Source organism: Poecilia formosa, unplaced genomic scaffold (assembly GCF_000485575.1).
Source record: "Poecilia formosa unplaced genomic scaffold, Poecilia_formosa-5.1.2 Scaffold312, whole genome shotgun sequence".
NCBI lineage: Eukaryota > Metazoa > Chordata > Actinopteri > Cyprinodontiformes > Poeciliidae > Poecilia > Poecilia formosa.
The window spans coordinates 163,767-175,861 of NW_006800251.1; the positions used below are offsets into that span (position 1 = coordinate 163,767).

At 38.4% G+C, this 12,095-nt stretch overlaps 4 protein-coding genes, 1 long non-coding RNA gene and 1 pseudogene across 6 annotated transcripts in view; 5 read left to right on the forward strand and 1 right to left on the reverse strand.

Annotated features, from left to right (window-relative positions):
* Positions 1-1,634, reverse strand: part of LOC107833040 (uncharacterized) — a 4,174-nt gene extending 2,540 nt beyond the window's left edge. Inside the window, exon 1 of the long non-coding RNA XR_001658749.1 lies at positions 1,379-1,634. This is a non-coding gene — a long non-coding RNA (uncharacterized LOC107833040). The remainder of the gene's footprint in view (positions 1-1,378) is intronic.
* LOC103152487 (P2Y purinoceptor 1-like) overlaps positions 1-4,532 on the forward strand; it is a 10,804-nt gene extending 6,272 nt beyond the window's left edge. The window contains exon 2 of the mRNA XM_016661134.1: positions 4,365-4,532. The gene's annotated coding sequence lies outside the window, so the exon portion shown is untranslated. The remainder of the gene's footprint in view (positions 1-4,364) is intronic.
* The window catches only part of LOC103152486 (P2Y purinoceptor 1-like), a 10,505-nt gene extending 2,509 nt beyond the window's left edge, over positions 1-7,996 (forward strand). The window contains exon 2 of the mRNA XM_016661133.1: positions 6,877-7,996. Within this exon, the coding sequence (XP_016516619.1) occupies positions 6,877-7,608 (732 nt within the window). The 3' untranslated portion in view covers positions 7,609-7,996. The remainder of the gene's footprint in view (positions 1-6,876) is intronic.
* Positions 1-12,095, forward strand: part of pfkfb1 (6-phosphofructo-2-kinase/fructose-2,6-biphosphatase 1) — a 137,739-nt gene that overhangs the window by 23,343 nt on the left and 102,301 nt on the right. The window lies entirely within an intron of this gene.
* LOC107832906 (P2Y purinoceptor 1-like) lies at positions 892-4,433 on the forward strand (annotated as a pseudogene).
* LOC103152509 (P2Y purinoceptor 1-like) lies at positions 10,588-12,093 on the forward strand (the record flags this gene model as incomplete). The annotated part of the gene is made up of 1 exon (XM_016661124.1): positions 10,588-12,093. A coding segment is annotated over exon 1 (987 nt), but the record flags the coding sequence as incomplete, so codon positions are not given.

Sequence of the window (12,095 nt, forward strand, 5' to 3'; positions counted from 1 at the left end):
TGAGGAATTTGAGAAGTCTGCGAGGACAGAAATGAAATAGCGGTAGATAGGAGCTGAGAAAGATCTGCTAAGGAGGGAGCAGCCACTGGTGGTAATACAACCTTGCTCCCATGAGGGGGAGCTGTAGCTGTGCGAGGTCTCACCATTGTCGGCGGAATGACGTCACGGGAAATGACGGGGGAGGACGAGGATGCTGAAGAGAAAGCTGGAAGCCAGGGTTGTTCGGATGACTGTGGTGCTGATGCTTGTTGAGGACCTGAGGATGAAAGCAATTGGAAAAGTCTTAATTTATTGTTTGAACAGCTGAAAGGAATTCCTGTCTCTCACGGAGCGTCGGAGGCGAGCGACTGTCCAAGACTTCAGAAGTTGGCGTGTTGAGAGATCTGGAGAGGACCACTGAGATGTAGACGGGTTTACGTTCTGAGGTTGAGAAGCTCGGTAATGGTGCTGAGATCTGGGAGAACGAGTTTGACGATTACCACCACGACGCAGTCCGCGGCCGCGGGGTTGAGATGAAGTTGAAGGAGAGGGATGAACTGTGGTCGGACGGAAAACTGCTGGAGAAGAATGAGACTGGGTTTGAGGATCGAAGATCACAGAGCGCAAGTGTTTGGATCTTGAGACTTGTCTCCTAACTTCAGGAGGAGAGTTTTTTGCAGCAGATGGAGAGTTGAAGAGGTCGTCCGAGTCGGAGGGGTTGAGCTCAAGAGTCAGGGCATCTTCCATGGTGAGTAGATTCTTGATGAACCAATTTTTTGCGAGTCTGAAGTGATGAATATAACATTGACGAAACATTACTGACATGGATGAAAAGCGAGCAGGGTATAAATAGGTTACTTGATTTAACAATATGAATATTGTCTCTGATAAAAAATTAAAATGTCTGACACCTTATGGTATGAAAAGCATATCTACAAGTATTTGACATTCAAAAATGTCCAACCTGCTAATAAAACTTGACAGGAAAGGGTCTTGTGGTAATTTGTATTTAAGATGACAATTGTGGTCACAGCTAAGCTTGAGTTCAAGGAGGAAGTTATTTAGGTTGTGTTTGTCTGCTCCATCTTCATTTTGGAGTCTCAGAGGATAAGAGCTGACCTGACTTGTGTCTGGAAGACAAAATGAATGCATCCAACTGCACTCAACCCAATAAAAAATTAATTGAGCATACAATCCTGCCTGCTCTCTACATCTCGGTGTTTGTTGTTGGATTGGTCCTGAATGTATGGGGAATGAAGTCTTTGCTGTGCAACTGGAAGAAACTTTGGATTATTAACATTCTTGTTCTTAACCTTGGACTAGCAGATATGTTGTCTGCTGACTCACCCCTTTCTGATCGTGTACTACCTTAAAGGAAACAAATGGATCTTTGGAGAACCTTTCTGCAAGGTAACAAGATTCAGCTTTAAACTGAATTGTACGGCAGCATTTGATTCCTCACCTGTATAAGTGTGTACCGGTACCTGTCCATCGTTCATCCAGTGAGAATGTTGGGGAGATTAACTACGACTTGCTCTGTGGTCACCTCTGTCTTGGTGTGGATTCTAGTCAATCTCAGCATTAGATGACAAACTGAACGCCGCCAGGATGCTGAGACCAGCACGTCCTCCTCTGGCTCCTTGTCAAAACGTTTGTAACTTTATTAAAGAACAAAAAATAAAAAAATTAAAATCAACAAAACATGTTCAAATTAATGACCCAACAAAAATAATAATCTCAGTAATTATGCAAGGTGTTGCGCAAATCTGTGCAAATCTGTGCAATTCGCTTCCATTACCAAAATAACTAGCAGAGCAGGAGTTTAAAATTAATCAACCACTGCTGTGTTCAGGGGAGTGCTTATTAATAATCGCAAAATAAATATCAAGCCTGCAAACCTAATATTGTAACAGACTGAATGTTATGTTTTTAAAGGAATTTCTGCTCGGCTTGCAGAGCGCAGGCGGTTGCCATGGCATCGGGTGTGCTTACATGACAAAGAGACGGAGAATAAAAAGGTACAAGTGGTTTTGAGTTGATCTGCTGTTTGGGTTATTTTACCTTTGTTTACCTTTGCTGTAGCACATTAAAGCTGCTGTAGTTTCTGAACGTTCAATAAACAACAAACTTGGACTAATTCCCTCGTTTGTCTGTTAGTATACGTCATTGACAGCAAACGTCAAACACGGTAAATATGTTTCATTAAGTATTTAACAAACAAATGGCTTCTACCGTGATAATTATGTGAAATTAAATTAATTGTCTAATATTTAAAAAAAAATAGTTTGGGCATCTTGCTTCTGAGAGACTTTTTCTCTATCAAACCATTTTTTTTTATTTAGTGGAAATATTAATGTTGATTAGACTTTCTCCAAAATGATAGCCTTTCTCAACCTTTATAGCTCCACTGTTGAAAATGAGGCTCTAACATTCACAAATTACATTGAAATAAAATCCAGTCCAACATCTGGTTTGAGGTGATTCCTCTGGAACCTGTTGGAGGAAAAAGATCCCAACTTCAGAAGATGTGCTTTTAACTTAACAGAGCTCTGTGGTTCCTCCTGACAGTATGAGAGTCAGGGTGAGGAGGAGCCATGTTAGGAAGAGGAGTGGAAGCTGAGGGTCTTAAACAGGTCATGATGCTAGGCTACTGATTATCCCTCTGTCTGGACACAGGATCAATATAACCAGTTTAAAAGCTGAAATGAATGGTTATATGCCAGACATGGAAAACTGGGATGCACTCCATGCCATGATTTTCAGATTTAGGTCTTACGGCATCTCAAGGTGTCAACATTGCAGCCAGTGGGATGAGGGAGATACAGCTCCATTTTGTAACAATTCAAGAGTTACCCAGCTTTTATCGCTTCACAAAAAAAATTAATCAACACAGAAACTCCAAAGCACACAAAGAAACAATTGTGTGTGTGTGCGTGCGTGTGCATGTGTATATACTTTTGTCATAGTACCCCCAAGGATTTGAAACTACTTTCACGCCTGGGGATACCTGATCTACAGCCTCTGCTTGACATTCTTTGGATTCTGCATCCCTTTTGCCATCATTGTGGGCTGCTATGGACATGTGACTCTTGTTATCTTCTGGTCAAATATGATTGTAAAGGACCAGAAACAGCAAATCTTAAAACTGATTAATTTTAAGATTCTTCCTTTTTCTCTTTGTTATGCACCCTACCATGTTTTCAAGAACCTCAAACTGTATTCCAGAGATTTACATGACAATGAAATATGCCCCACATGGGATTCTGGAGTCTTTATTGCTCGTCAGGCAAGTCGTGGTGTTGTGATCCTGAACAGTGCTCTTAACCTGCTGGTTTACTCGCATGTAAGTGAGGATATGGGTGTTCAATTCAGAGATGCCACCAGATTTTCTGTCGGTGGTGCAAGCCAGAATCCAGCTCTGTGCTGGTACCACAGACTGAGCAAGAAACTGTAAGTGCTTTATGACAGCAAGTAGTTTTTGTTAAAGCATCCAAATCATGAGTGAAACTGATGTTCAGCTCTGTATGCTTTGTATTATTTTTACCTGTTTAATCTTGTTGCCAGATGCTAGAAAATTCAATATCAGATAATATAATGTGATCTGAGCATGTTGAAATCCAGTTCAACATACAGTCTCTTTTTGGCCCATTTGCATCAATTTGAGTTTTTTGTTGTCTGTGGTCATGTCTGTCCTGGTGTGGATTCTAGTAAGTGCTCAAAGTTTACCAGACTTGTTCTTCCCCAAGAATTCAGTGAACAAGACTGAAAAATGCTTTGATACAACTGATCATTATCATGNGTGGATTCTGGCGAGTGTTGGAAGTCTTCCAGACGTAATCTACCCCAAACAATCAGGGAACAATGAAACATGTCTTCCTGCCACTGATAAAGATCACATTGAGGAATACTTTGACTACAACCTCATCTGGACAATCTTTGGATTCTGCATACCTTTCATCATCATTGCAGGCTGCTATGGACATGTGGCTCTTGTCATCAGCCGCTCAAAACTGATGAATAAGAACCAGAAACGAAAAATTCTAAAACCGTTGGTTATTTTGATTCTTCTCTTCTCGCTTTGTTACACACCCTACCTTGTCTTGAAGAACCTCAGCGTGTATGCCAAATATGTGGGCTTTAAGAAGCCACCTTGCCCCACATGGTATGATGAAGTCTTTACTGCACGTCATGTTAGTCGTGGTCTTGTGAGCCTGAATAGTGCTCTTAATCCTCTTATTTACATGTATTTTAATGAGGACTTGAGTGCTCAGTTCAGCCAGCTGCAGCAGCGATGTTGGCAGATGTTCAGTTGCTGTTCCAAGCTGAAATCCAGCTCTGAACCAGTACCACACACTGATAATGAAGTTGAAAGTGCTTTATGACATGTCTTTTTTTTTCTTTTTTTTTTACTGACCATGTAACGAGTGAAATTTTTGCTCACTATGCTTTGTATTCAGCTGGAGATAGGCACCAGCACCCCTCCCGACCCCACTGAGGGACAAGGGTGTTCAGAAAATGGATGGATGGATGGATGGATGCTTTGTATTCATCTAATTTGTTGCTTCTTTCTACTAGATGCTAGAGATTAGGGTTAGAGTGCGGGTTTTTTATGTCTTCAATGTATTTCATGTTTTTATCTTTACTTTTTATCTATTTATTAATTTCTTTTTATTTCTCTTTCTCACTGTTTATGTTTTTATTTTAATTATGTAAAGCACTTCGAAATGCCTTGCTGCTGAAATGTGCTATACAAATAAAATTTGATTGATTGATTTGTTAGAGGTTTGCATGTTCTCATCTTGGGTATTAATGTTGCATTAATTTAGGCCTTTTATTGCTTATTTAAACTGTTCCTTTTTTCAGGTTGGACTGATAAGTTTCAAATCTTATCAGAACAGTTTGTATATTCTCTAATCTGCAGATGATCTAATGTGCCACTGGCAGTAAATACGACCCTAAAATGACACTACATAGCAACAACACAAACTATTACCAAGTGTTTTTGTCTAGTTTCTTGTGGAAACATCTTAGTACTCTTGAAATTCACTTTAAGCAAGAAATTTTTTTCGTAAGTAAAAAATAAATATGCCAGTGGAACTAGTAGTTATGATCAATAATCAAAAATTATTGATCTAAAACAAGCTCATGTACTTTGCTGAAGAGTTACTTTTAAATTAAGACAAAACTAGAAAATTGACAAAAATACTAGGTAAGACTTTGTGTTCTTGCGCATCAAGGACAAAATGACTGAGCCACACAGGGCGACCATTGCGGTCTTCACAGAATAAACTTGCCTTGTGAGCTATGGCTATGATTGTAACAGGCTGGTTATCAGAATATCTATGGTTTTGCTCAGAAAGGACTATGATAGCATTTTAAGATGCACATGAAACAACAGAACTGTGCAAAAGGCATTTTGTTTTGAAGTTGAGAAGTTATTCACAATATCTTAAAAATGTTCTGCCACCAATGTATGCACTGGTTTAATATTTTAATAAACTTAAAATCCAGGTTCTTTACCACCCCATGCAATAAGTTACAGGCTACTTGCACTAAATATTATTTTAATTATAATATTTCACTATTGCCATTGTTGTTGCTTTTATGGTCGCTGAATTGTTAGTTTCCAGTCCAGGACACAGAAAAGCCTGAAATTATTTTTATAGGTGTATTATGACTGAAACATGATTTGAGTGGTAAAAAAGATTGGAAAAGCACTATATAAGTTCAGTACATTCCCCATTTTACCGTTTAACCAACACGCAACTGAAATTAGGAAGGCAGCAGCCAATCTGAACAGGTTAAACATTTTGATTCAAACTGACTATGTTCATCAGCCATGCTTGACTGATAAACAAACCTTCAGTCACTAGGTGGCAGCAGTGTTAAAACTAACCAATAGGGAATTCATAAATTGAAGTTGGAAATTGTTTCAAGACTTAAAACCATAAAATGATCAGCAACAACTTAAATTTTAAGTTGTTGCTGATCATTTTAACAATCTTTTCTATTAATCAGGTCATAGAATGCTCATGCCAGTGGTGTGTATCGACAAATTATTAAATATCAGATTATCTATAGCATTTCATTTCTGGGACTAAAATGGTTGCAAAGAAAACGTATGGTCCCTACGGGGGGCATGATAATTGTCCTACTGGCTGTAGGACCAGTAAGCTTGGACAGGAAAGTGGTAAGAGAGGCGGCCACTTTATTAAATAATATATTTTGGTAACCTATACTCACCATATGTTTCAGTTTTATTGTCAGTTTCACTGCAGTTGTCCATTAGGTTATAGTACATTAGCTTGTGTAGATATTCCTTTAGGTTTATTTATCAGCTAGATTTAACATTATGAATACTGTCTTGTATAAAACAAAATATCTAACAGCTTATGGTATGGAAATGCATATCTGCAAATTTTTGACTTTCAAAAATGTGTAACCTGCTAACAAAACCTCTGACAGGAAATGGTATTGTGGTAATTTTTATGCGAGATGATATTTGTTGTCACAGCTAAGCTTGAGCTCAAGCAGGAAATTATTTAGGTTGTTTTTGTCGACTCCGTCTTCATTTTGTAAGCAGAGCCTCAGAGGATAAGAGCTGATCTGACTTGTCTGGAAGACAGAATGACTTTATCCAACTGCACTCAACCCGATAAGAAATTGTTTGGACATACACTCCTGCCTGCTCTCTACATGTTGGTGTTTGTTGTTGGATTGGTCCTGAATGTATGGGGAATGAAGTCTTTGCTGTGCAACTGGAAGAAATAATCTGGCTGGAACATTCTTGTTCTTAACCTTGGACTCGCAGATATTTTGTATTTACTGACTTACCCCTTTCTCATCGTGTACTACTTTAAAGAGAGTAAATGGATCTTTGGAGAACCTTTCTGCAAGGTAACAAGATTCAGCTTTAAACTGAATTTGTACGGTAGCATTGGATTCCTCACCTGTATCAATGTGTACCGGTACCTGTCCATCGTTCATCCAATGAGAGTGATGGGGAGATTAACTACGACTCGGTCTGTGGTCATGTCTGTCCTTGTGTGGACTCTAGTAAGTGCTCAAAGTTTACCAGACTTGTTCTTCCCCAAGAATTCAGTGAACAAGACTGAAAAATGCTTTGATACAACTGATCATTATCATGCTAAGGAATACCTGACCTACAGTCTCTGCTTGGCATTCTTTGGATTCTGCATCCCTTTCGCCATCATTGTGGGCTGCTATGGACATGTGACTCTTGTCATCCGCCGCTCAAATACGATGGCAAAGAACCAGAAACACCAAATCCTAAAACTGATGACTTTATTAATTCTTCTGTTTTCTCTTTGTTATGCACCCTACCATGTTTTCAAGAACCGCAGGCTGTATTCCAAAGTTTTACATGACAATGAAATATGCCCCACATGGGATTCTGGTGTCTTTATTGCCCATCAGGCAAGTCGTAGTCTTGTGGGCCTGAACAGTGCTCTTAACCCGCTGGTTTACTTGCATGTAAATGAAGATATGGGTGTTCAGTTCAGGCAGTTGCTGCAGAAATGTAAGCAGATGTTCTGCCGGTGGTCCAACCCAGAATCCAGCTCTGTGCTGGTACCACAGACTGAGCAAGAAACTGATAGTGCTTTATGACAGCAAGTAGTTTTTGTGAAACCAACCATGTCTTTGAATTTGATGTTCAGCTCTGTATGCTTTGCATAAGTTTTACCTGTTTTGTCTTGTTGCCAGAGGCTAGAAAATTCATAATTTAGAAATATCAGATATTGTGTGATGTGAGCATGTTGAAATCCAGTTCAACATCCAGTCTCTTTTTAGCTGATTTTTGTTCTCATCGTCACAGGATTAAAATTAGTTGTTTTGAAAAAGTGTTTGTCTCCTGGCATGTTATTTTCTGTTACTGTTTTTCTGACACTCAAATGTTTGTCATCAATCACTTTCTAACATAAGACAAATATATCCTGAGTAAATATAAAATACAATTTTCACATTATGATTTAGTTTATTAAAACTGAAAAAAAAATTATTCTGATTTCCAATAACTACTCCCATCTAGTGTTTCAGCTGGATATCTGGCTGGAAATTAGTTTTTTACGTTGCTGTGTAGGAATTTTATCTTTGTTCCTGTTTTCAGGTTTGTTTTGATTCAGTCAGATTTTATTGTAAAATTTGACAAGGTCACTCCAAATACAGTATTAGGTTTCGTTTCAACTCATTACACTGTTTTGTTTTTTATTCTTCTACCTTCATGTTTCTGTGCGAACTTTGACATTTTTGTCTTAGCATATTTATTAGTACAGTAATATTTTACCTAAAACCGCCTCATTGCTCTCCTCCTTCAGTCAAACAGTGCCTGGGCAGTTGAATTTTCCTACTGGTTGTTGCGGGACAGCTTGGTACAACTTCAGCCTTGCATTCAGGTTTAAAACCATCTCACTAACAGAGACGCTGCCCCGCCTGAAGGCGAGTCAATTGTTGAAATAATGGGCCGAGCGTGGTGACAGGAAGCTTTGATTGTAGCGTTACTGAGCTCCTCTTTACCTTGATTCTATTTTTTTTGTACTAAATTTTAAATCTACTATAATAAAACCCTCATTTAATTTTTTTTAGCAGATTCAACCATTGGTAATATCGCTGTGTCAAAGACCAAGAAAGCTTCAATGTCAGTGAAGCTTGGAAATCTAAGAACACTATGAAGCGTGGTGGTGGTAGCATTAGACTTTTATGCTGCTGATATATTGGAGGAAATCCACAACAAATTCAAACCCGTTTTTTTGTTTTGTTTTTTTTTTACCAAAATGTTGATTTTAAACAATCTTTAAGTCTTACTATGCATAACCAGCCCAACATGAAACGGCTTCAAATTATTCCTTAATTTTTTTAATTAATGAAAATGGCTGCGTACATTTGTGGTCCTGGACCTGTTTTATTCATATATAAAATAATAAGAAAAAGAGGAACAAAACTAAACTTTCATGATCAGAAAGTTTGAGTTTAAAGTTGTGTAATACACACACCAATGTTTCAAAAATAATAAATGTATTTAAAAAAAACGTACAACAACCTGCTGTTTTTTTGATTCTGCAACAAGAAAGGAGCTGCATTGCCAGAGGTTTACGTGTTTTCGTCTTGGGTATGAATGTCGCATTAATTCTGGCCTTTAATTGTTAATTTAAATCATTCCTTTTTTTAGGTTGGAATGATAAGTTTCAAAAACAACATAGGAATGTTTAATTTGTACAGATGATCTAATGTGCCACTGGCAGTAAAAGCAACCCTCACATAACGGTACATGGCAAAAGCACAAAATCTTCCCAAGTATTTTGGTCTAGTTTCTTCTACAAACATCTTAGTACTCTGGAAATATACTTTGAGCAAGACAATTTTTCCATAAGTAAAAAAAAACTGGCAGGGAATCTAGCAATTATGATCAATATTCAAGAATTATTGACCTAAAACAGGCTCATGTACCTTGCTGAAGAGTTACTTGTAAGTTAAGACAAAACTAGAAAATAGACAAAAAATATTGTGTAACACTTTGTTTTTGCACGACAAAGACAAAATGACTGAAACACGCAGGACGACCGTTGCGGTCTTCACATACTTGCCTTGTGAGCCATGGCAGTGGCTGTAACAGGCTGGTTATCAGAAGATCTGTGGTTTTGCTCAGAAAAGACTATTATTGCATTTAAAGATGCACATGAAACAGAAACTGTGCAAAAGACGTTTTGTTTTAAAGCTGAGAAGTTGTTTACAATATATAAAAATGCTGCACATTTCAGATTATCACGTTTCAATATCCGATCACTCATGTCTTCTGGTTCAAGTCTACTCTGCATCCCAGGAATCAGAACCAAAACATGGAGAACCAACCTTCAGTTTTCCAGAAAGCTGCAGAAGTGCTGAAAGACAGTTTTTTTTTAAATAAAGACTAAAAACACACTTCTTCAGATTGACTTTGATTAATAATAACTGAAACACTGATTTATTCCAGACTTCATTCCAATATTTGATGATGATTCTTGATTTTGATGATGGCATTTGAGATGGTGAAAGAAAAGCTAAAGGCCTGATTGCGAGTGGTGCATGAGAAAACAATCTGGCATCTGCCTGAGGGGATCTGCTCTTCTCGGTAATCCTCCCTGATTGGGGCTGATAAAGTTCAGTTAGAATCACGCACACCTGCAGAACGTGCACTGCAGATCACATTTACTTACTCACATACACAACCTTGTACTTCTGTACTGGTTATGCATGATAATAAACACATTTGATTGGTTTTATATTGGCCAACAGTTACATTTTGTGTGATAATTCAAATATCTAACCTACAACAGCAATGTAATGTAAAGATGTTTCTTTATCTTTGCATTGACTTCCATTCATCTCTACATTTTGCTGTCATTCCCATATCACAGTGTTGTTTCCACTGGTGAATATCAGTGTTGAATTTGTGCCAAACATGATGACAGAAATTGTGGCCCAAAGTTCACTACAACAGTTTATACCACATTACATAACAATGTTTTGGAAGATTTTAGGCATGTCTGGCTGGACTTGTTTTTTGAAAGAAAATGATTCAGTCTTTCAACCTTCCCTAACAGAAGTTTTAAAGTACATTGTGTACACAGATGACAGCTTATTTGATTAATAAGAAACGAGGAGTCATGTGTGCAAATACATGACTTAAAAATTCCAGCTTGAATTTTTAAGCTGGAATTCTAAATTCTAAATTTTGATGTTTGTTCTCAGATTAAGACTTCAGAAATTTTTCAAGAATCCGAAAACTATTCATCATTCACTGGTCTCGGCCTGTTTGTCTTCCTTTTATGTGCTGGCGGTTATGTGTGAGGAGCATAATCTGTTAAAATGTTGGGCTGGAAGCCAACTTTAGCTGTCAGACCAGACATGTCTTCTGGGAATAAATGTTAACGCCCACTGGAGTTCAGGTATTTGAATGTGCTGTTATGTTGCTGTTATGTTGCTTTTGTCAGAACGGTTGATGGGCTTGCATGTGACTTAACTGAAGTTAAAGGAGGAAGTTATTTAGTTTGCATTCATTCTTTTCATCTTCATCTTGTGAGCCGAGCCTCAGAAGAGAAGGGCAGATAGGACTTGTTTCTGGAAGGCAAAATGAATACAAACAAATGTACATTATACAATGGTACAGATTGTAGAAAACTGGATGAGGAATTAATTGAATGCGGAATCCTGCCTGTTTTTTACATCTTTACATTTGTTGTTGGATTGATCCTGAATGCTTGTGGAATGTTGTACCTGGTGAATAACTGGAAGAAACTTCGGATTATCAACATCTTTGTTCTTAACCTCGGACTAACGAACCTGTTGTTTTTGCTCACTCGACCCTTTCTGATTGTGTACTACTTTAATGGGACTAATTGGACCTTTGGACAGCCTTTCTGCAAGATAACAAGGTTCTGCTTTAAACTGAATTTATATGGCAGCATCGGATTCCTCACATGTATCAGTGTGTACCGGTACCTGGTCATCGTCCATCCAATCAAAGTGATGGGGAAATTAACTGTGATTCACTCTGTGGTCATCTCTGTCGTGGTGTGGATTCTGGCGAGTGTTGGAAGTCTTCCAGACGTGATCTACCCCAAACAATTGGTGAACAACACTGCAACATGTCTTCCTGCCACTGATGAAGATCACATTGAGAGATACTTTATCTACAACCTCATATGGACAATCTTTGGATTCTGCATCCCTTTCATCATCATTGCGGGCTGCTATATACATGTGGCTCTTATCATCTGCCGCTCAAATATGATGAAAAAGAAACAAAAACGACAAATCTTAAAACTGTTGGTTATTTTGATTCTTCTCTTCTCACTTTGTTACACACCCTACCTTGTTTTGAAGAACTTCAGCGTGTATGCCAAATGTGTGGGTTTTAAGAAGCCACCTTGTCCCACATGGTATGATGAAGTCTTTGCTGCACGTCATGTAAGTCGTGGTCTTGTGAGCCTGAACAGTGCTCTTAACCCGCTGGTTTACATGTGTGTTTCTGAGGACATTAGTGCTCAGTTCAGGCAGCTGCTGCAGCGATGTGGACAGGTGTTCAGTTGCTGCTTTAAGCAGAAATCCAGCTCTGAACC